Source organism: Mus musculus, chromosome 5 (genome assembly GCF_000001635.26).
Source record: "Mus musculus strain C57BL/6J chromosome 5, GRCm38.p6 C57BL/6J".
NCBI lineage: Eukaryota > Metazoa > Chordata > Mammalia > Rodentia > Muridae > Mus > Mus musculus.
In genome coordinates, this window is record NC_000071.6 from 65,325,191 (window position 1) to 65,346,936 (window position 21,746).

Genomic DNA, 21,746 nt, shown 5'->3' on the forward strand with positions numbered 1-21,746 from the left:
AGAGAGTCCAATACTTTCTCTTGGCCTTTTAAGGGCATTGTAGTCGCATGTTACAGACACACATCCAAACAAAAACATCCACACACATAAAATAAAAATAAGTTTAAAAAAGGAAAAAAAACTTTTTGGTGGTGGTGCATATCCTTAATCCTTGTACCTGGAGCAGACAGATCTCTGTAAGTTCAAGGCCAGCCTGGTCTATCAGGTAAAACAAGACTATGTAGTGAGACCCTATTTCCGAAAAACAAAATCAAAAACAAGAACAAACAGAAAAAAAAATGCAAGAGGACATATAAATTACTGAACGAAATAAATATTATGAGTACTAAAACAAACTTCACTAGGCATGGTGGCACACGTATGCAATTGCAGCACTGGGAAGCTGAAAGCAGGACTATCAAGTTCAAAGCCAGTCAGGGCTATGAAACAACTACCAGGCAGGGCTGGTGAGATGGGTCAGCAGTTAAGAGCACCGACTGCTCTTCTCAAGGTCCTGAATTCAAATCTCAGCAACCACATGGTGGCTTACAATCATCTGTAACAAGATCTGACGCCCTCTTCTGAAGTGTCTGAAGACAGCTACAGTGTACTTACATGTAATAAAGAAATTTAAAATAATAAGTACCAGGCCAGAAAGGGCTAGACAAGCATACATACTCCCCCAGGAAACCCTTGATTGGGATTTTTGCTATGACTGTTCTTGCTGTTTTTTGTTTTAAGAAAATGTAAGCAGGCGGTGGAGAGACATCTCAGCTGTAAGAGTGCATGCTATGCAAACATGAGGGCCTAAGTTCAAATCCCCAAACCCACACAAAGATCCAAGCATGAGTGCACACATGTGTAAGCCCAGCACTGAGATGGGAGCATAGACAAGAGGACTGGGGCTGGCTAGCTCGAAGTTCAGTGAAAGGCCCTATCTCAAAAAAAAAATAGGGTGAAGAAAAACAGCAGGATGCCAGGGGTCTTCCTCTGGACAGACAGACACACGGACACACACACACAGACATGGGTGGATACACAGAGAGATATTAAATTAGCACTGTGTATTACTCTGAACTAAATTATTAAAATTCACTTCTATATTAGACGCCTGACTTGTGTCACATTACCATATTGTGGCTACAAAAGACAAAAACAACTTTCACTTTTAGTAGGCCACTTCCTCTCCTTCAAAATTGGCTTTTAGCCACACAAATTACTTTTTTTAGAAATCAAAACTGTCACTACACACAGCAAACATGATTGTTTTAGCTAAGTTTAGCACTGCCTCAAGCACCTCCCTGAGGAGGACACCATGAGCTAGCCAAGTGTGGTCTTTACAAAGGTGGAGTGAGACGACTACACGGGACACGAGACACAACTGTATGTCCCGGGAAGAAAACTGCTCTATGGTCCCTCCAGATTCCCTTTCACTCAGGCCACCACTAAATACTTCTCAGCGCCTTGGACAGACCAGGATCAGTGCTCAGTGCTCAGAAGAAAAGACACAGGAAAGAGAAGAACATAAACAAAACAAAAGCCCCTCCATTCCCACAGAGCCTCCATCTGTCTGCTCTCTGTCTGTCCTTAGAGAACACAAGCTGAGCAGAGAAAAATAAAGCCCAGCTGGGAAGAGAAACCAGGCCTCTATATCTCTTCCTGACACTTCCTCACAGGCTCTTCTTAACAATAAAAAAAAAAAAAAAAATGTCTGTCTATTTGTGGGGATTCTCTGTGTAGCCCTGGCTGTCCTAGACCTCACTCTATAGACCAGGCTGGTCTCAAACTCAGAGATCCACCTCCCAAGTGCTGGGACTAAAGGGGTACACTACCATCACCAGGTGACAAGGCTGGGATAATTCAGAGAATACAATAGAGTCTCTTAAACACTCATCATAGACAGTTTCAGGTCCCTGATCCAAAATTACAAAATTAAAAAAAAAAAAAAAAAAAGAAAGAAAGAAAGAAAAAACTGAGTACAACATGGAAATAATTATCTAATCAGGTTTAAAACACTAAGGTCTCTTTCTTTTCTTTTAGGCTTTTTTTTGGGAGGGGAGGGGGGGTTTCAAGACAGGGTTTCTCTGTGTAGCCCTGGCTGTCCTGGAACTCACTTTGTAGACCAGGCTGGCCTCGAACTCAGAAATCCACCTGCCTCTGCCTCCCGAGTGCTGGGATTAAAGGCGTGTGCCACCACGCCCTGCAGTCTCTCTTTTCACACTGGCTAGAGTGGGGCAACTAGTGTCTGACACTGATGGTACCATTTATTTCAGATTTCTGACATTGACCACAGCTAACATACTGGGATTGTTGTCCTCATTCATCTGGAGATTAACATTTCACAAATGATTTCTAATCCAAAAATATCAAATTTCAACTATCTATGTGATCACATAACTTAAGTTCAAACCAAAAACAGACCTATGATATAATACAGTAAAGGACCATGTTTCTAATGGCTACCTTACCATCCTGAAAAAAAAAAAAAAAAAAAAAAAAAAAACTAAAATAATCCAAGGTTTCACATATAGCCCTGACTGGTCTGGAATTGGCTATGTAGACTCAGGATGCTCTGCCTCTGCCTTTTGAGTACTGTCACCACACCCAATCATGAAATCTTTTAATAATTTAAATACAAAGTCATGAACAAAAATATTTTTAATAAATTTATTTATTTGATGAGAATGAGTGTTTAGCCTGCATGTATGTGTGCATGTCATATACGTGCCTGGCGCCTATAGTGATCAGAAGAGGCTTCGGGTCTCCTGGAAATGGAGTTATGGGAAGGTTATGAGCCTCTATGTGGGCTCTGGGAACTGAACCCAGGTCCTCTGCCAGAGCAGCAAGTGCCCTTAACCATTGAGCCATCTCTCCAGCCCCTAGAGTAGTAGTTCTCACCCTTCCTAACCATGTTACTACTTCATAACTGTAATTTTGCTACTGTTATGAATTGTAATGTAAATAGCTGTTTTCCAGCGGTCTTTGGTGATTTCTGTGAAAGGGTTGTTCAACAACCCCCAAGGGGGTGTGACCACCAAGTTGAGAACTGCTACTCGGGAAAATGACAGTAACTCTTACCTTATTGATATTTTTATTGGGATTACAAAGTTCATTCACACATCAAATATTCATGGAAAATGTAACATATGCCAGATACTACAGAGCAGTTCTCTGTCCCTGCGGCATCTACCCTTGCAGAGACTGACAAATAAAATGCTCCAAAATAATCAGTAAAATGTTCCAAAACATATGTGTGTGTGTGCCAAAGAAACACAGTCTATACCGGCACATCAGAAAGTTTACACAGTCTATACCGGCACATCAGAAAGAAACACAGTCTATACCGGCACTTCAGAAAGTTTACACAGTCTATACCGGCACTTCAGAAAGTTTACACAGTCTATACCGGCACATCAGAAAGTTTACACAGTCTATACCGGCACATCAGAAAGTTTACACAGTCTATACCGGCACATCAGAAAGTTTTCAGCTTGCATAAGCCTGATGAGTGGTATTTTCCCCAGAAGTATTCAAAATGAAGCACACACACAAAACTCCAAATACAGGTGTGGGATGTAACTCAGGAGAAAATATTTGTCTATAATCCATAAGGCTTAGGTCCACTCGCTAGCACTGAAGAGGTGGGAGGAGGGGCGAGGGGCAGGAGAGCTAGTGTGATGACACAGTGGGTAAAAGTGCTTGTCACCAACCCTGATACCCTAAGTTCAATTTCCAAGTTGCCTCTGACCTCCACACATGTACTGTGGCAGGCATGTATGCACACACAATAAATTAATAAAATAAGTCAGTAAATCGGTGTGCCTGGTTACATAAATAAATTGTGGCTGGGCAGAGCGATACATTCCTATAGGCCCAGCACTTGGAAGGTACAGGCAGCAGATGGAACTCAAGTTCAAGGTCACTCTCAGTTCCACAACAGCCTGGGACATATGAGACTCTGCCTCATAGGACAATAAATAAACAAAGTCAATGTGCTTAATTCACAGAACAAGTCTACAAGTTGTTAACCCTACTAAGAAACTGAGAATGCCAAGAAGCCATTCTCTAGCAAAAGTTTTAAAACTGAAGAGTGGGCCAGCAGTGGTGGTACAGGCCTTAAATCCTGGCACTCAGGAGGCAGGGAAGACAAATCTCAGAGTTCCTAGACAGCGTGGCCAGAGCTAAACAGAAAAACCCTGTCTCAAAAAACCCAAAAATAAATAAATAAGCATACTGACTGACTGAAAGTTAGTTCTGGAGGAATACCTTATAGTGACAGCACTTTCTACTCTTCCAGGACCTGAGTTATCCCCAGCATTTCTGTCAGGGGTTTATATTCAATCACCTGTAACTGTAGCCTCCAAGGTAACTCACACTTACGACATTCACTCAGACACGCACAAATACACGTAAATAAAAACCAATATTTAAATTGAAGACTGACCTAAACATAAGGGGGAAACAGCTAACCATCCCTTCAACCCCAGCCCTGGGGAGTGTGAGGCAAGAGCATGAGACCACCCTCGACTACTTGGCAAAGCCATCTCAACAGAGAGAAAGGCAGGGACAGAGACAGAGAGAGGCAGGTCCCATCTCTACGGTGTATTAACAATTCTGCAAGATGACTTGACTAGAAATTAGTGTTGCAAATCAGGCAACCCAAGTATAATTTTGATAAACACAGATCAAACTAAATTACCAGATTTTGTCAGGTACTGAAAAGAAGATGGGTACGTTTTCTAATTTTTAATCTGTACTAAGACATTTCCAAGTTGGTTTCAAATCTACTAGCATAAGTAGAGATGAAAAACAAAACTTTTTACTATACCCTCACAAACCCAGAAGAAATGCAGCATTAGATGAACTTCGGCTTCAGAAACCCTGGAGTATAAACACTGATGCACGTTGCTCTGAAGCAGACAGAAGCAGCTCTCATTACTGTTCTGCACTTGTTAGGAGCTCAACCAGCAGATGTGGTAGATGTGAAAGGAGAGAGGGCACAAACTATGTCACTGTCATTTGCCTTTGATGCTCTGCAGAGCAGCTGACACGGCAATACACATTGGTCTTACTTCTCTATTTTAAAATGAGCAAAGAAATACAAATATTGTTTAACATTCTAAATGACCCACCAAATTCACAAGAAAAATTATCATCAACATACTTCACAAAGACTACTCAAATATTTAACAAGCTTCTACTTTGTAAACCACTAAAATGCAAAACTATATTTCTTTTCTTTAGGTTTTGGTTTTTCAAAACAGGATTTCTCTGTATAGCTCTGTTTGTCCTGGAATTCACTCTAAGGACCACCCTGGCCTTGAACTCAGAGATCCTCCTGCCTCAGCCTTTCCCATTCGTACTAGAATTTGGCCTACCAGGTATGAAATATATAGGTACAAGTTTATTCTTTATTCATCCCTGTTTTCTATCAGGTATGAAATGTAAACATCCAAGTTTATTCTTTATTATTTTGCATGAGGGCTATCTGGCCTCTTTTGTTTATTTTGTTTTATTTGTTTTTTGGAGACAGGGTTACTCTGTGTAACAACAGAGCCCTGGCTCTTTGTAGACCAGACTAGCCTTGAACTCACAGAGATCAGCCTGCCTGAGTGTCAAGATTAAAGGTATGTGCCACCATGACTGGCTTCGGCTTTTTTTTTAATAGACTATTGAATTCTCTGACACCTCTGTCAAAGACAAAAAGCTGGAGACTCAAGTTCAACAATTCCCAGAGCAAAGTTAGTCTCTGTCTCCAGATGAGCTTCAGAAGAGAGGAAAAGCCCCTAAAATGGTCCATGTGCCTATATGCATTTCTGCCACTCAGAAATTTTGCATACCTCTCACCACACTTCTCAAAGGGAACAGTGGCCCATGCAGAAGTTAAGAACCTCTGTCCTATAACTATGCACAGGTGTTCAATAAACACTCGTTAAACTGAACTTTATTCTGGGGTTCTGCTAGGCTTCTTTTTGTGTTAACTGCTAGAGGACTAAATTGAACACCAATATAATATATAATTTTTTTAAATATTTGCTTTATCTGTTTATGTGGATGGCTGCTTTGCCTGTGTATATGCATGCATACCATGTACACGCCTGGTGCCCCTGAAGCTCAGGGGACTTTGAATCCTCCTCAGACTGGAGCTAGAGATGGTTGTGAGCCTCCATGTGGCTGCTGGGAACCAAACCCAGGTCCTCTACAAGAGCAACAAGAGCTCTTAACAGCTGAGCCACCTATCCCACCCCAAATACATATGTACGGATGTATGTATTTTATATGTGTATGTGGACATGAGTACAAGTGCCCTCAAGGACCAGGTGCCTTGAATCCCTGGGAGCTGGAGTTACAGGCAGCTGTTAGCCACCTACTGTCAGAAGCATCTATGCCCCTACCCCCTTTTTTTTCTCCTAATTTTCTGAGATAGGGTCTCATGAACTGCAGGCTGAACGGGAACTACGTAACAGAGATTGGTCTTTAACTCCTGATCCTTCTGCCTCTGCTGCACAAGCACTGGCTAAGAGCATGACCAGCTTCTTATGCCCTTAAGAACTGATGCAAACACCTACAAAAGTTCTCACCAAATAAAAAGGACAGGCTGGACATGGTGGTGCATACCTTTGATCCCATCAGAGGCCACAGAAGCAGAGGCAGAAGGATCTGTTAGTTCAAGGCCAGCATGGTTTACATAGCAGTTCCAGATCACTCAGATACACAGTAAGACCCTGTCTAGGATCCTTTCTGAAAAACAGATTATTGCAGCTGGAACAACTATATAATGCCTACTACATGCCAAGCTCCAGAATCAAAGCTGTGCATACACTGTTCCTCTCATTGAACCTGCAGCAGGCGGGTGATTCATTCGCGGAGGCTGGCAGTCATGAGCACCAGGGATCCACCTAGCTCCCTTCCTCCCTCAACACTGGGGTTACAAATGCATACAACCACACCTGCATTTTGAGTGCTGGGGACCCAAACTCAAGCCTTCATGCTTGTAGGGCAGGCACTATACCAACTGAACCATCTCTCTGGCCCTTAAAATTGTCTTAATTCTGCAAATATTCCATTAAAGAAGGCTGAACAGTTAATAGCACTTGCTGCCCTTATAGAGGACCCAGGTTCAGTTCCCAGCACCCACATGGCAGCTCATAGCAACCTGTAACTCCAGTTTCAGGAAATCCAACACCCTCTTCTGGCTTCCTCAGGCACCAAGCACAATACATGGTGCACATGCAAGCATGCAAGCAAACACTTACATGCATAAACTAATAAGTATATCTTTTAATTAAGAGGACCAGGCTGCTATAAGCTGTCATGTGGGTGGGTGCTGGAAACTAAACCTGGATCCTCTACAACTATGCTATGACACACACACACATTTTTTAAAAAGTAAATAAATGGGCTGGTGAGATGGCTCAGTGGGTAAGAGTACCCAACTGCTCTTCCGAAGGTCAGGAGTTCAAATCCCAGCAACCACATGGTGGCTCACAACCATCGGTAACGAGATCTGACTCCCTCTTCTGGAGTGTCTGAGGACAGGTACAGTGTACTTACATATAATAAATGAAAAAATAAATCTTTTAAAAAAAAAAAGAAAAAAGTAAATAAATATAATTTTTAATGTTAAGTTATCAAGGTAGTAGTTATTATTCATCCCATCCTTTTTGCAAGCAGAAACCAAGAATAAAGTCCAGTGGATCACACCAGTAATCACAGCACTTGGAAGTCTGAGACAGGAGTCACTTGAGTTAATCTACTTGTACAGGTCCAGATAATTATAAGGCATATTAGCATGTTAATATAACTATTAACTATTAAAGTCTTTAGCCGGGCGTGGTGGCACACACCTTTAATCCCAGCACTTGGGAGGCGGATTTCTGAGTTCAAGGCCAGCATGGTCTACAAAGTGAGTTCCAGGACAGCCAGGGCTACACAGAGAAACCCTGTCTCGAAAAACAAAACAAAATCAAAAACAAAAAAATCTCAACTTCCCACAATACCAACACACCTAAATTCCAAAATGCAACGCTGATCATTTTCGGGAGGCAGAATAGCATAGTAGTCAGAAATGCCTAGGCTCTCCTTCCAGTTTAACCACCTTCTAGTTGTATGACAAACTGTTTAAAAGGTATCTTTAGCCGGGCATGGTGGCGTACACCTTTATTTCCTAGCACTTAGGAGGCAGAGGCAGGCAGATTTCTGAGTTTGAGGCCAGCCTGGTCTACAAAGTGAGTTCCAGGACAGCCAGGGCTACACAGAGAAACCCTGTCTCGAAAAACAACAACAACAAAGGTATCTTTACTGTTAAAAAACTGGACTGTGAGTTAAGGCAAGAGGATCATGAGTTCACACCAGCCTAATCTATAATTACACTGTAATTTCAAGACCTGACACATGGCACTATTACCCAAATCTTCCTTCAAAACAATAAACTTGGAGCTGAGCATGAAGGCATGGGACTTTAATCCCAGCACTCAGGAGGCAGAGGCAGAAGCATCTCTTGTTAGTTCAAGGCCAGCCTGCTCTACATAGTAAGCTCTAGAACAGCCTGGACTACATAGAGAGAGACCCTGTCTCAAAAAAACAAAACAACAACAACAACCACGAAGAACTTGGGAGGCTTGAGATGTGTCCAGTGATTGGGAGCACTTGCTGCTCTTGCAAAGGACCTGGCTTCAGTTTCCACCACCCACGTGATGGTTCACACCCATGTATGACGCCAGTACCAGGGGACCCAATGCCCTCTTCTGACCTTCTTGGGACCAGGGCTGCATGCACTGCACATACACGCATGCAGACAAAACACTTGTACACGTAATTTATTCAAAACAGGATTTCTCTGTGTAGCCTTGGCTGTACCGGAACTCACTCTGTAGAGCTGGCTGGCCTCAAACTTATAGAGATCCACCTGCCTCTGCCTCCCAGGTGCTGTGATTAAAGTCATGCACCACCAATGAACTGGAGAGGTATGACTGAAGAGATGTCTCAGGAGTTAGAGTACTTGCTGCTCTTTCAGAGGACATGAGTTCAACTCCAATTCCAAAGGGTTCAACACCCTCTTCTGGCCTCTGATGGCATCAGGCATGCATAGTCACAGAAATATACTCAGACACAACATACACGTTACAAGTCAAATAAGAATGTATTGGACTTGGGGGCTGAACAAATGGTTCAGTGGTTAAGAGTGCATATTGTTCTTTGCAGAGACCCTGACTTCCAGAACTAACACCCACAGAAAGCAGCTCAAAACCACCTGTAACACCACCTCTGGAGGATCTGACACACTCTTCTGGCTACCATGGGCCTTCAAACATATGTGTGCATACACAAACTATGTGTGCATATACAAACACAGATACACATAACTAAAATAAGAATAAATATTTTCCAAAACAACACTTCAGATGAATTTCTAGACGGTATTTAAAGCAAACTCACATATTATCCCGAAAATAAAAAGGCCGACTCTGGGTGGCTACCATCACTATCTTTTTTCCCCAAAGAATAAAAAACAGAGAGCTGAAACTTTTTCCAGTTTGGTGTAACACTTTTCTCCCCTGCATGCTGGTGTTCTGACAAGCTTAAGAATAATAAAAGTGTGTGTAAGTGTGATTGTTAAATATCTTGTAGATTAGCTGAACATCTTCAGTGGTCCAGTAAATTAAAAATTATTTCCAACTTGTATCTGTCTCCTATGCCAGGGACTTTCAAACAATTTCACTTTCAAACTATTTGAATGTCCACTACATTGAATTATTGAAGTTGGAACTGAGGTTTAAAAAAAAAAAAAACTACTTATCGTAACAGGTGATAAGAGATGACAGCTGTCAAATACAGAACATCCGTCTGTACTCGCCGTGTTTTTATTCCTGGTAAACCAGGATCCGCTCAACTCCTATAAATTATTCTAAACAAAATAAACAAATAAACTTCCTTGTGTCACAGCTGACACTCGCTTCCAGGAAGCTGATTCAAGCTGAAGGCCCGAGCAAACTTCTCCCTGCGAAAGCCAAGTGTGACATTCTTCCACGCAAAGCTTGAAGTCGGGACTTTAGGAAGCACTCCAACAGAGATGATTTGGGACAAGGCTGTACACGAAAGTAACTTTTAACGCCCCGTCCAAATCAACTTTCTTCTTCCTTCCTCCCTTCCCCCAAGAGTCGGGGGGGTGGGGATGTGAAATTGCCGCGTAGCAGCCACCTCCCTGCAGCTGCGTCCCTGGTGCGCCCCGCACCCTAAGCCGGGCCCCTCGGAGCCCTCTGCATCGTCCTCCCCATCCCGCACCGCGGCGGCGCCCCGTTCACACCCCCGCCTGCAAAGCCTCTGTAGCTGCACGGCCTCCCGGGCGGCTCACCATCGCAGCCCCACGACCGAACAGGAGCAGGTGGGCAGGCCCGTGGCTGGGGTAATTCGTTATCGGGGCTCGGGATCCATTGGCGCCAACAACTTCTCCCGCGAAGTAGCAGAAGCGCGGGCGGCGGCGCGCGGCGATGACGTCGGAGGCGCGCGTTCCCCGCGGCCCCGCCCCGAGGCGGGAGCTGCGCACTGGGTGCAGGACCACAGCCCTAGCAACCGGAGGGTTGCTACCTTGTAGGACGGCGAGTGCGCGTGCGATCGTGGCCGGGAGACGCCCAATTTGGGATCTGAGGCTGACTTCCTCTAAGCCGGGTTCCCAGGTGGCTTCCTTCCTGCAGTACACGCACGTGCTGCAAGGGCAGTGCTCTGTAGCCGCTTCCAGAAGTTCTTACTGCCACCACGGTAGGATGAAGTGTATTCGATGCGCCCCGCAAAGGTCAACTGTTCTCATCAAACTTTACACTGATTTATTTTATTTTTAATGTTTGACCTATTGATTTTGGCTCAAACTAACAGACCCTTAGTGAATGGACATTTTTTTTAACTTTTTAATACATTTATCTATTGAAGATGGAATGACAAGCTGTGGTCAGAGAACAACTTTCAGGGAACCTTCCATCACGTGGGTATATGTTTGCATTTAACGGACTGTTTACAGTAAAGGCATTTTGTTTGTTTGGGGGGGTTGTTTTTCTGAGGCAGAAGATCATGTGACTTGTCCAGGTCCCAAACTCCTTATGTAGCTGAGAATGACCTTGAACTTCTGATTTCTCTACTGCCTCCCAAACGCTGAAATCTCAGATATATGCCAACACTCCTGCTTTACACGATGCAAGGGATCAAACTCAGAGCTACTGTGAATGCATGCAACCAACTGGGCAACCCTCAGCCCCAATGTCTTTGCTCTAAAACTACCAAGCTAAGAGAACTAGCCCCCGGGACTGGAGAGATGGCTCAGCGGTTAAGATCACTGACTGCTCTTCCAAAGGTCCTGAGTTCAAATCCCAGCAACCACATGGTGGCTCAAAACCATCCGTAATGAAATCTGATGCCCTCTTTTGGAGTGTCTGAGGTCAACTACAGTGTACTTACATATAATAAATAAATCTAAGAAAGAAAGACAGGAAGGAAGGAAGGAAGAAAACTAGCCCCTTAATTCCTTCCTAAAGCTTCATTAAGTCTCTTAAAGAATAGTCAAATCTTTGACATAACCAAGACACGCCCACACAGGGGAAAAAAAAAAAAAAAACAAGAAAAGATTTAGGATAAGCAAGCTTTGGAAGCTGCTCTTGCTATGAAACTCTAGTGGGCCTGCCTCCACCACCCCACTGCTGGGATTATAGGGGTGGTAGCCCACACCTGGCCAGCAAGTTTCCTATGAGTAAATGAGCAACCTGGTTGTGGAATAGAAATTAACAATTGCATATAACTTTAAGAGAAAACGTGACTATCAAAGAATTTAGTGTAGAGGGCAGTATCAAACTTTGGCCTTGAACTTTGAAATCTTTTTCTAACCACTTCTTGTTGGGTCTTGTCATTTTATGACACCATATCTACTGGGAAAGACAGTAAAGCCTTCAGGAATACAAGAGTTTGTATTTAAGTAGATGTCTATTGCAACATAATTTTGGTTTTTTGAGTGAGGATTTCTCTATGTATTCCTGGCTGGCCTGGAACACAATATGGATTCGCCTGCCTCTGCTTCCCTGAGTCTGGGATTAAAGGTGAGTACCATACTCTGCATTTTTTGTAACATGTAACCCACATGCATTTTTTGCACTGTTCTGGGTTAAAATTCACCAACAATAATAATCCCCAACTTAGAAACAAGTGAACAGTCACTGGTGAGAAGGACTTCCCTGCTTAGGTCCCTCTGAAGCCATTCGTTCAGTTCCTGCTCTACTATGTAATAGTTACAAGACCATAGAGAAGTAATTGTGACTCAGGGTCCTCATCTGTTAAGACACAACTATTTCTGCCACATATCAAGTAGTAATAGCATTCTCTGATGGTGCTGGTGCTGGTGCTGGTGGCGGCAGCAGCAATGGTGGTTACTTGATTTGGTTTGAGTTCAATTCAGACAGTCTCAGTGTATAACCCAGGTTAGTCTCAAACTTGAGATCCTCCTGACTCACCCCCCTCCCCCGCCCCCAGTACTAGGATTACAGGCATGCACCATTATATGTGGATGACCACAGTGTTTTTAAGTCAACAATGATCATCATTATTATAAAGCTTGCACACATGTGGCAGAGATAACCAGAAGGACCCTGCTTCAAAAACAAGATGGAAGGAATGCGAGTCAACTCTTAAAAAAATCTGTCCTCTGATGCCTATACACACACACACACACACGCACACACACACGCACTGGCAGGCGTGTGCTCACACTCAAAAGCACAAAATCAATTAAGTGGGAGAGCACTCCAAAATTAGATGCATCTATACTCCACAGCTTTGCTTAGGACAATAATTGGTTGATATATTGAGATAATAATTGATAATAATTGGTGATCCATTGAGAAATCAGTAAAATCTGTGAACTAATCTCTAGAAAGATGTACACAGCAGATGTATGATATAATTTTGTTCATATAACATTACAACATACACCAATGCACAGTAATCTTTGTGCTTTACATCAATGACTAAGATACATAAAACTTACCTATGCCAGCTATGGTGGCATACACCTTTAATCCCAGCACTCATAGCTCATAGGCTAAGATCTCTGTGAGTTCAGCCCCTTGTGCACCCTTCCCCCCCCCAAAAAAAAAAGAAAGAAAAAGAAAAAGACCATGGGGGTTGGAGAGAGGACTCCACAGTGCACATGCTGCTCATGCCAAGTTCCCAAAACTGGGTTCCTGTCACCTACATTGCACTTCCAAGGGATCTGTGCCCTCTTCTGACCTTCTCGGGCAATGTGTATATATGGTGCACATACGCACATACCTCCTCACAGATATACATACTACACATAATTTTATTTCTTTTAAAACCATTTTTACTTATTATGTAGACAGTGTTCTCGTGCATGTATGCCTGCAGGCCAGAAGAGGGCACCAGATCCCATTACAGATGGTTGTGACCTACCCCTGTGGTTGCTGGAGATTGAACTCGGGACCTCTGGAAGAGCAGCCAGTGCTCCTGACCTCCGAGCCATCTCTCCAGCCCTACACATAATTTTAAAATAAATCTTTTTAAAAATAAAGTCCTTATCTCAGTTGTGGTTTCCATTGCTGTGAAGAGACATCACGACCAAGGCAATTCCTATAAAGGACGTTTAATTGGGGGCAGTTTACAGGTTGTGAGGTTCTGTCCATTATCATCATGGCAGGAAGCACTGCACTGGCAGAGCTGAAGTTCCGGTGCACATCTGCCATCCGAAGGAAGCCAGGAATAGACTGTTGCTAGGAAGCTAGGAGGAGGGTCTCCAAGCCCACCCTCACAATGACACACTTCCTCCAACAAGGCCATACCTCCTAATAGTGCCACTCCCTGGGCCAAGCATATTCAAACTACCACAACCCTAACCATCAAAAAAGAAAAAAAAAGAAAACTTGCAACTGGGTATAGTGGCTCACACCTTTAATCCCGGCCCTTGGGGAAAAGAGGCAAGAGGGTGTCTGAGTTCCAGGCCAGCCGGTCTACATAGCAAGTTCCAGGACAAGCTGAGGCTATACAGAATGATCTAGTCTCAGAAAAGAATGAAAAAGTAAACTTGTATAGTTTTGTATCGTTATTTTTAGTATATATTTTTCTTTTTTTTTAAAGATTTATTTATCTATTTATTTATTATATGGAAGTACACTGTAGCTGTCTTCAGATGCACCAGAAGAGGGCATCAGATCTCATTACAGATGGTTCTGAGCCACCATGTGGTTGCTGGGATTTGAACTTCGGACCTTCGGAAGAGCAGTTGGGTGCTCTTACCCACTGAGCCATCTCACCAGCCCCTTCTTTTTCTTTTTAAGACAGAATAGCGTGTATTTTAGATTGCCCTCAGACTTGCAGTGTAGCTAAGACTTCTTGAACTTCTGATCCTCCTGCATCCACTTCCCAAATGCTGAGTCAGATTACAGACCTGCACCACCACACCCATTTTATACCAGACTGGGGACCCAACCCCGGGCAATTACAGTAGATGCTACTAACTGCTGAGCCATCTCTCTAACCCCTGTTTGTTGTTGTCTGTCTGCTTTTCCCTAATGATTGAAGACTTCATGTTGAAAAGACACATCTAAATGGAAATATTATGTCTTAGATCTGCTTATATAGTGCTCAATACTTTTGCTTGAATCCTTAAAAGAGAGGCTGTGGGGATTTCTTTTTTAATCAACAAAGCCAATTTTGTGAAAATCAGAACTATTTTCCTTCCCACTTGGGAACAGAAATGCTAGGGGAATTGTCTGTGTTCCATGAAAAAACTCTCTGTTCCAAAAGTTAGAATATTGACAATAGGATCTTTCTTAGTTCTTCCTCATCTTGTGAACAGTTGGATCTGATAGTTCCTAATCCACATACATGAGCCTCATCCCCAGACACAGGCAGTGCTCTGAAAATGGCATAGAAGCAAGGCACGGGACCTGACTCCTGGCCCTCCTTTATATTCTAATCACATCTGTGTGACTCCTTATCAATGCCTCTGTCTCCCTTAACCTATCTAAGCCGTAGGACTCCTGACTCACTTTGAAACCATCCTCAAGAGCACAATGGTCACATTGTCTTTCACTAGACTTTGAAAAATCAGCAGAAATCAATTGAATCTTCACTGTGCCGCAACAAATGACCTTCCACCCTCTGGATAAATATTTGCAAATCCTGATTCATTGGGTTCGTTGGAATGTTTTCCTCACAGAAAACAGTCTGTCAGGCAGTCCCTCTGTGACATCTGCAGTCTGAACCCTTGGTTCGGACTAATGACCTAAATGACCTTGGAGACATTTAGGAATACAATCATCTATCACCATTCAGAGCAACACATTCTAATTTAGGAAATCAGGTATGAACTCCATCAGTGAGCTTAATTCTTAGATGATACCCAATTAGCATGTTAACTCTTGAGTGGACTACAGGTATATAAACTTTGCCTGGTGGTTTTTATATCCTATATCTGATAGGAAGTTCCCACCAAGCAAATCTACATACTTACTTACTGAAAAAGGACTTTCCCTTTTAAAATAATAAAATAATAAGTGTATCATTTCACGGTTAACACACAAATTTGATTATGTGCATAACCTCAAATTATAATTCCCTAAAATATCTATTGGCCTGGGCATTGAACCCAGGGACTCTCACTTGCTACCCATCACTTCACCTCTGAACTATAACTGTCTTTTCTGTTTTATTTTGTGGTTATTTTGAGACAGGGTCTGGTCAACTTGCCTGAAAGGCCTTGAATTTGTGGAAGGTTTGTTTTGTTCTGCTGGTTTAGGGAAGGGGTTGTTTATCTTCTAGCCCTGGTTGAACTTGAACACGCTATGTAGACAAGCATGACCTTGAACTCCTGATCATCCTGGCTGTGCCTCCCAAGCAGCTGGAATTACAGGCCTGCACCACCCGACCCAGTTCTCACTGGCAATCTTAAGGGCACGTATAGACAGAGCAATGAATGTTTCAATAGCAATTTGTAGCGATAGTTCAGTGTAATCTTTTTTTCCATGCACTGTAAGTCAATGCCAAGACTGCTATTGACTCAGAAAGGATGTGAGACACTGGGAATGGAGGAAAATACTACCATTTCCTTACACACTCCTGCTATAGGAAGACCAACCACATGAGGGATACCGTAGGTCTCTTAGAACCTTCTTGGTTTTAGGCCTGTGTCTGGGTGCAGTATACATACCTGTGTACATGGATGTTGGAGTATGTGGGCATGTGTGTGTGTATGTGTATAAGTTCACATACACGTGTGCTTAGGATGTACAAGCCCAAGATTAACATCAGGACTCTCCAGGGGATTGCTCAGTTGAACCCAGAGCTCAGTAATTATGCTAGTAGTGAGCCAATTTGCTTCAGAGTCCTCCAGCCTTATCTTTGGAGAGATGGAATTACAAGTGGGTCACCATGCCCGGGAGTTAGATTTGGGTATCAACTCCAGCCCTAATGATTGTGTGGCAAGCACTGTACCTGCTGAACCATCCCCCAGCCTGCTAGGGACCTTACCTATATGAAATTCGGTTGAATATGAGTGGCAGACACCTGCAGCCCCAATTACCGGAGGCAGGGATGGAAAGATCCCTTGAGTCCTAGAGTTTGTTTAAGAGCAGCCTGAGAAACATGACAGAATTCCATTTCCAAAAGGAGAGGAGGGAGGAAGAGAAGGAAAAAAAGGAGGGGAAAGAAGAGGAGGTGGCGGCCAAGGAGAGAAGGGACTAGAACAAGCACAAAGTCTTTGATGATTCGAGCCCAGAGTCCTCATTCATGGTTCAAAAGCCTCTCAATAGAAAGACTGGGATTCCATGAAGATCTTTCTCGTCATCTTCCTTGCCATGAGGTTGAAAGAGATTGAATGCATTGCCTCCTCCTCTGTATTTTTGTTTTTAAGCAAAAGGTCTTTCAGGGTCTGTCATGATGCTGTGTGCCTGTCATCTCAACCCTTGGTAGGCCAGAGTTTGAGACCAGCCTGGGAAAGGTAGCAAGGTCCTGTCTCAAAAGGAAAACAGTGCAAATGAGCATAGGCCTGAAGTATTTAACTGATTGATCAACTGAACAGGGTTTCCCTGTGTAGCCCTGGCTGGCCTAGAACTCACAAGGATGGAGTTCCTGCCTCGAGAACTGCCTATCTACAGAGCTCTGGGATTAAAGGTGTATGCCACTCTTACAGGTCTGAATTTAAAAGCCCTAACACAAGGAGGTCTAATGTCTTCCACAAAATATACATGAATAAAATCTTGCCAGGCCAGGTGTGGGGGTTGGCATACACCTTTAATCCCAGCACTCAGGAGGCAAAGACAGACAGATCTTTGTGAGTTCAAGGCCAGCCTGGTTTACAGAGTTCCAGGACAGCCAGGGCTCTGGGCTCTGTTACACAGAGAAACCCTGACTCCAGAAAACATAAAACAAAACAAAACAAAAAAATCTTGCTGAGGGCAGAGGCAGGTGACTCTTTGTCAGCTGGGGGCCAGCCTGTTCTACATACCAAGGAAAATGTTGCAAATGAACACAGACCTAAATTAATTAATATAGCTTAATTACTATATTTCTTTTTTATTTATTTAGCAAGTTCCAGGACAGTCAAGGCAGTGATGGTTCAGCCAGTGAAGGCACTTGCTACCAAGCTTGACAACTTCAGTTGAGTTCAATGTCCAGGATCCACATGGTAAAAGGAGAGAATCAACTCCAGCGAGGTGTCCACCACTATACATATGCACAATATGTACCAACACAGAGAGCAAGGCACAAAGAGAGGCACACACAAATTAATGTAAGAACAACAAAAAACCGCAACCGTGTCAAGTTTGGTTCATTAACCAGAAGAGAGAAGATATCTCTAAACTGCCAGCTTTTGTTTTAAAAGCTAATTTTGTTTTAGGACAAATAAGTTAAAAAATCACCTATTGGGGAGGCAGAGGCCAGCAGATCTTTGAGTCTGAGGCCAGTCAGTTACATATCATGAGTTCCAGGACAGTCAGAGCTACATGGAGAAAGCCTGTCTATAAATAAATTAATAAATAATTTTTTAAATATTCATTTTATTTATGAGTACACTGTCGCTGTCTTCAGACGCACCAGAAGAGGGCATCAGATCCCATTACAGATGGTTGTGAGCCACCATGTGGTTGCTGAGATTTGAACTCAGGACCTTCGGAAGAGCAGTCAGTGCTCTTACCGCTGAGCCATCTCTCCAGCCCTAAATAAATATTTTTAATGCCTTGCTGTCTAGATTGTAAAATATTACATCCAACTTTATGCTTTCATGTAGATACCTTTCTTAAATTGTCCTTTAGCCTTCACAAGCACATACACACAAAAGGTTTGCTGTTTTATTGATATAAAGAGCTCCTAGTTCAGGTCTATATATTAGCCTGGGATAATATCATGACCTCATCTCAAAAGCAAAGTCCTTAAAAATGAGAGCTAAGCAGTCTCCTGCCTCAATTGTCCCAGCTTTCCAGATACTCTGGGGCTGAGGCAGGAGGACTGCCTGAGTCTAGGAATTTGAGGCTAGTCTGGGCAACACAGCAAGTCTATCTCAACAACAGCGGCAGCAGAAGTGACATCAACCATGCATCAACCCTGGGCTCATGCTAAATTAAATAAACTACACACAAAGGAAAAGCGCCCCATTATCCTGCTAATATAAGGTTCATGGAGTGGTCAAATTTATAGACATAAAGTAGAACGATGGTTGCCAGGGGCTGAAAGGATTGAGGGTGGGCAGGAATTACTCACTGGCTGAAGAGTGTCAGCCAGGGATAATAAAAAGTTTGGAGGTAGATGTTGGTGTTTACGGTCTGGGTTTTTACTGAGATTTTATTGAGTCTGTAAATCAAATTCCATAGAAAATTGGCTATTTTGTTGTGTTGTTGTTGTTGAGGGTTATTGTTTTGGTTTTAGTTTAATTTGGTTTGTTTGGGGGGGGGGTGTTGATTTATTTGTTTTGAGGTAGGGTCTCTTGTTTGTTTAACCCAGGCTGGCCTCAAGCTCACTGTGTCACACCAACCTCAGCCTACAGAGGGTTGGGGATCAAACCCAGGGCCTAGTGAAGCAAGGTAAGCTATCTATCAACAACACTCCATCTCTAGTGCCTGAAAAAGATATAGCAGAAAAAAATTATAATACATGCAGTTTTAAATTTTAACCTGTGCATCTGGACTATCTCCATTTATATAGATCTTGGTTTGTTGTTTGTTGTTGTTGTTGTTGTTGTTGTTGTTGTTGTTGTTGTTGTTTTTTAAACAAGTCTCACTTAGCTCAGGCCATGTATCTGAGACTGAGCTTCAACTGATTCTCCTGCCTTCAGCCACCAAGTGCTGCAGTTACAGGAACTCAAAATCTCATCTAGTTTGTTACTTCAAGGTCTTTTTATTAGAGTTTTGTCGTCTCCCTCATGGAGAAAGTACTTACGTACCTCTCATTTTGTCTTTTATTCAAGATTCATCTATAAGGAAGGGAAATATTAGGGAAATTATAATAGGCTAATGCAAGGAGAATTTTCTCCTTCTTCTCACATGTGCATCTGTGTGTGCGCACACTCGTGTGCGTGCTCGAGTGTGCCTGAGACAGACCACAGGAGTCTTCCTCTGTCTTTACTAGCCTTAGATAGCCAGCTTGCGCCAGTGGTTTCCTCTAATCTGCACCTCCCAAGCACTGGAACTTCAGGGGGTTACCATGCCCACCTGACATCTATGTGAGTTCTGGGAGTCCAAGCTCTGGTCCTCAATATTGCTGCCGGCATGACTGGCAGTTAGCCACTGAACCATCTCCCCAGACCAAAAATTTTTTTGAACATTTTATTTTATTCTAAGACAGAGTCTGGTGTAACCCAAGCTTATTTCAAACTCACTACATAGCAGTGAATGGCCTTGAATGTCTTCTTTTTTTTTTTAAAGATTTTTTTTTACATGTATTTTATATGTATGAGTGTTTTATCTGCATATATGCCTACATGCCAGAAGAGGGCATCAGATCCTATTACAGGTAGTTGTGAGCTACCACGTATGTGGTTGCTGGGAATTGAACTCAGGACCTCTGAAAGAGAAGTCTGTGCTCTTAACTGCTGAGCCATCTTTCCAGCCCCAGGCCTTGAACTTCTGATCTTCCTGCTTCCACTACTCAAGTGCTGAGATTATGAGCATGCACCACCATTCAGCGCTAGGAATTGAACCTAGGGCTTTAAGCATGCTAAGCAAGAACTCTACCAACCAAGCTACACCCCCAGCCCTGGCACTATCTTTTTAAAAATGTAGCCTAACTAATTTACTTTGTGTGCATTACCAGGTGTGTTTGTGTCCACAAACATACATAGGAGAACTCACACTCATGCCTTTCATGCAGAGGACTCAGGAAGAAGGGTGTTCATCTTTAACTCATCCTCATTCCTTTAAGACTGGGCTTTTTTTTTTTTTAATTAGGTATTTTCTTCATTTACATTTCAAATGCTATCCCCAAAGTCCCCCAGACCCTCTTCCCCCCCACCCCCCAAGACTGGGCTTCTTACTAAACCTGAATCCATCTGGGCTGGATGGGGGGGGGGGGGAGAAGCTGGGCGGGGCTAGGCGGCCAACTGAAGCTCTTTTTCGGCCTCCTATGACATCTGTGTAGAAATAAAAATGTTCTTTCGTTTGAGTCTCGAGTGCCTGAAGAGAACAACTGGTTGCGCACACTTTCTAGGATGAATGAGTATGTCTCCGGATCCTGATGACGTCAGAGTTTGAGAGGCTGCGGTCCCCGGAATTGGATGATGCCCTTTCTACCGCGGGAGTCAACCCGGCAGTCTCCTTCCATCCATCGTTCTCTAGACACTGTCATGATTTAGAGTTATAAACTTATTTCTTTATAGTGTGTGTATATTATAGTAACAAAGTATTTGTGTGTGTGGAGAAAACAAATTTTGCCTGTCTTTTCAACCCCCCACACTGGAGCTACATAGACACCTATGGCCGTATCAGCTTAAAAAACAAAACAACAATACAAAACCCCGGAGTCTCACTATATGACACTCACTGGCCCAGAACTCACTATGTAGACCAGGCAGACCTAGAGCTCCCAGAGATCTGTCTGCTTCTGCCTCCAGCCCTGGAATTAAAGGTGTGCACCGCCGCAGCAAGCAGGCCCCACGTTTAGTTTTCTCTTTTTACATTTTTACGGGAAATTCAAACTCAAGACCTCAGGCCTGCATAGGAAATGCTTTTACCCCCTAACCATGTGCCCAACCCCAATAGAACCTTTCCAATGCCAAATTTTAAGTGTTTATTGCTGGTGTGCAAGAAAGCAATTAACTGGCTTTTCTATATTATCTTGCATTTTATATCCTAGTTGTTTGTTTGAACCCGGTTTTTCAGTTGATTAATTTTGGGATTTTTTTTTTCATAAACAATCATGATCACCTATGAGCTTACAGTTTTATTTGTTGCTTCCTAGTGTGTGTGTTTTGTTTCCTTTTCTTGGATTACCTAGAGATTCTACTGCGGTACTGGATCAAGTGAAGAAGATAAAGTATTAAGGAAGCCCAAAGATCAGTCAGCAGGAATTCACACACACGCACACACACACACACACACACACACTAACACACACATCAGTGAGAGTCCACATCTTTGCCTCCTCCTGCTTTGGTAGGAAAACATCTAGTTTCTCATTAAGAAACTTTTCTTTCACTGAGATACACACATATACATTTTGTTTAATCTTTAAGGGGATTTTTTTAGATTTGTTTACTTATTTTATGTGAGTGCATCTGTTTG

At 43.0% G+C, this 21,746-nt stretch overlaps 1 protein-coding gene across 4 annotated transcripts in view; it reads right to left on the reverse strand.

Moving 5' to 3' along the window:
• Rfc1 (replication factor C (activator 1) 1) overlaps positions 1-13,427 on the reverse strand; it is a 76,766-nt gene extending 63,339 nt beyond the window's left edge. For 3 of the 4 annotated variants that reach the window (NM_001347358.1, NM_011258.2, NM_001347357.1), the window contains exon 1: positions 10,334-10,449. In NM_001347358.1, coding sequence (NP_001334287.1) covers positions 10,334-10,336 — 3 coding nt within the window. In that variant the 5' untranslated portion in view covers positions 10,337-10,449. Of the gene's footprint in view, positions 1-10,333 lie in introns of all 4 variants that reach the window. The other variant, XM_006503801.4, reaches the window with a different exon arrangement.
• Positions 13,428-21,746: the final 8,319 nt, after the last annotated feature.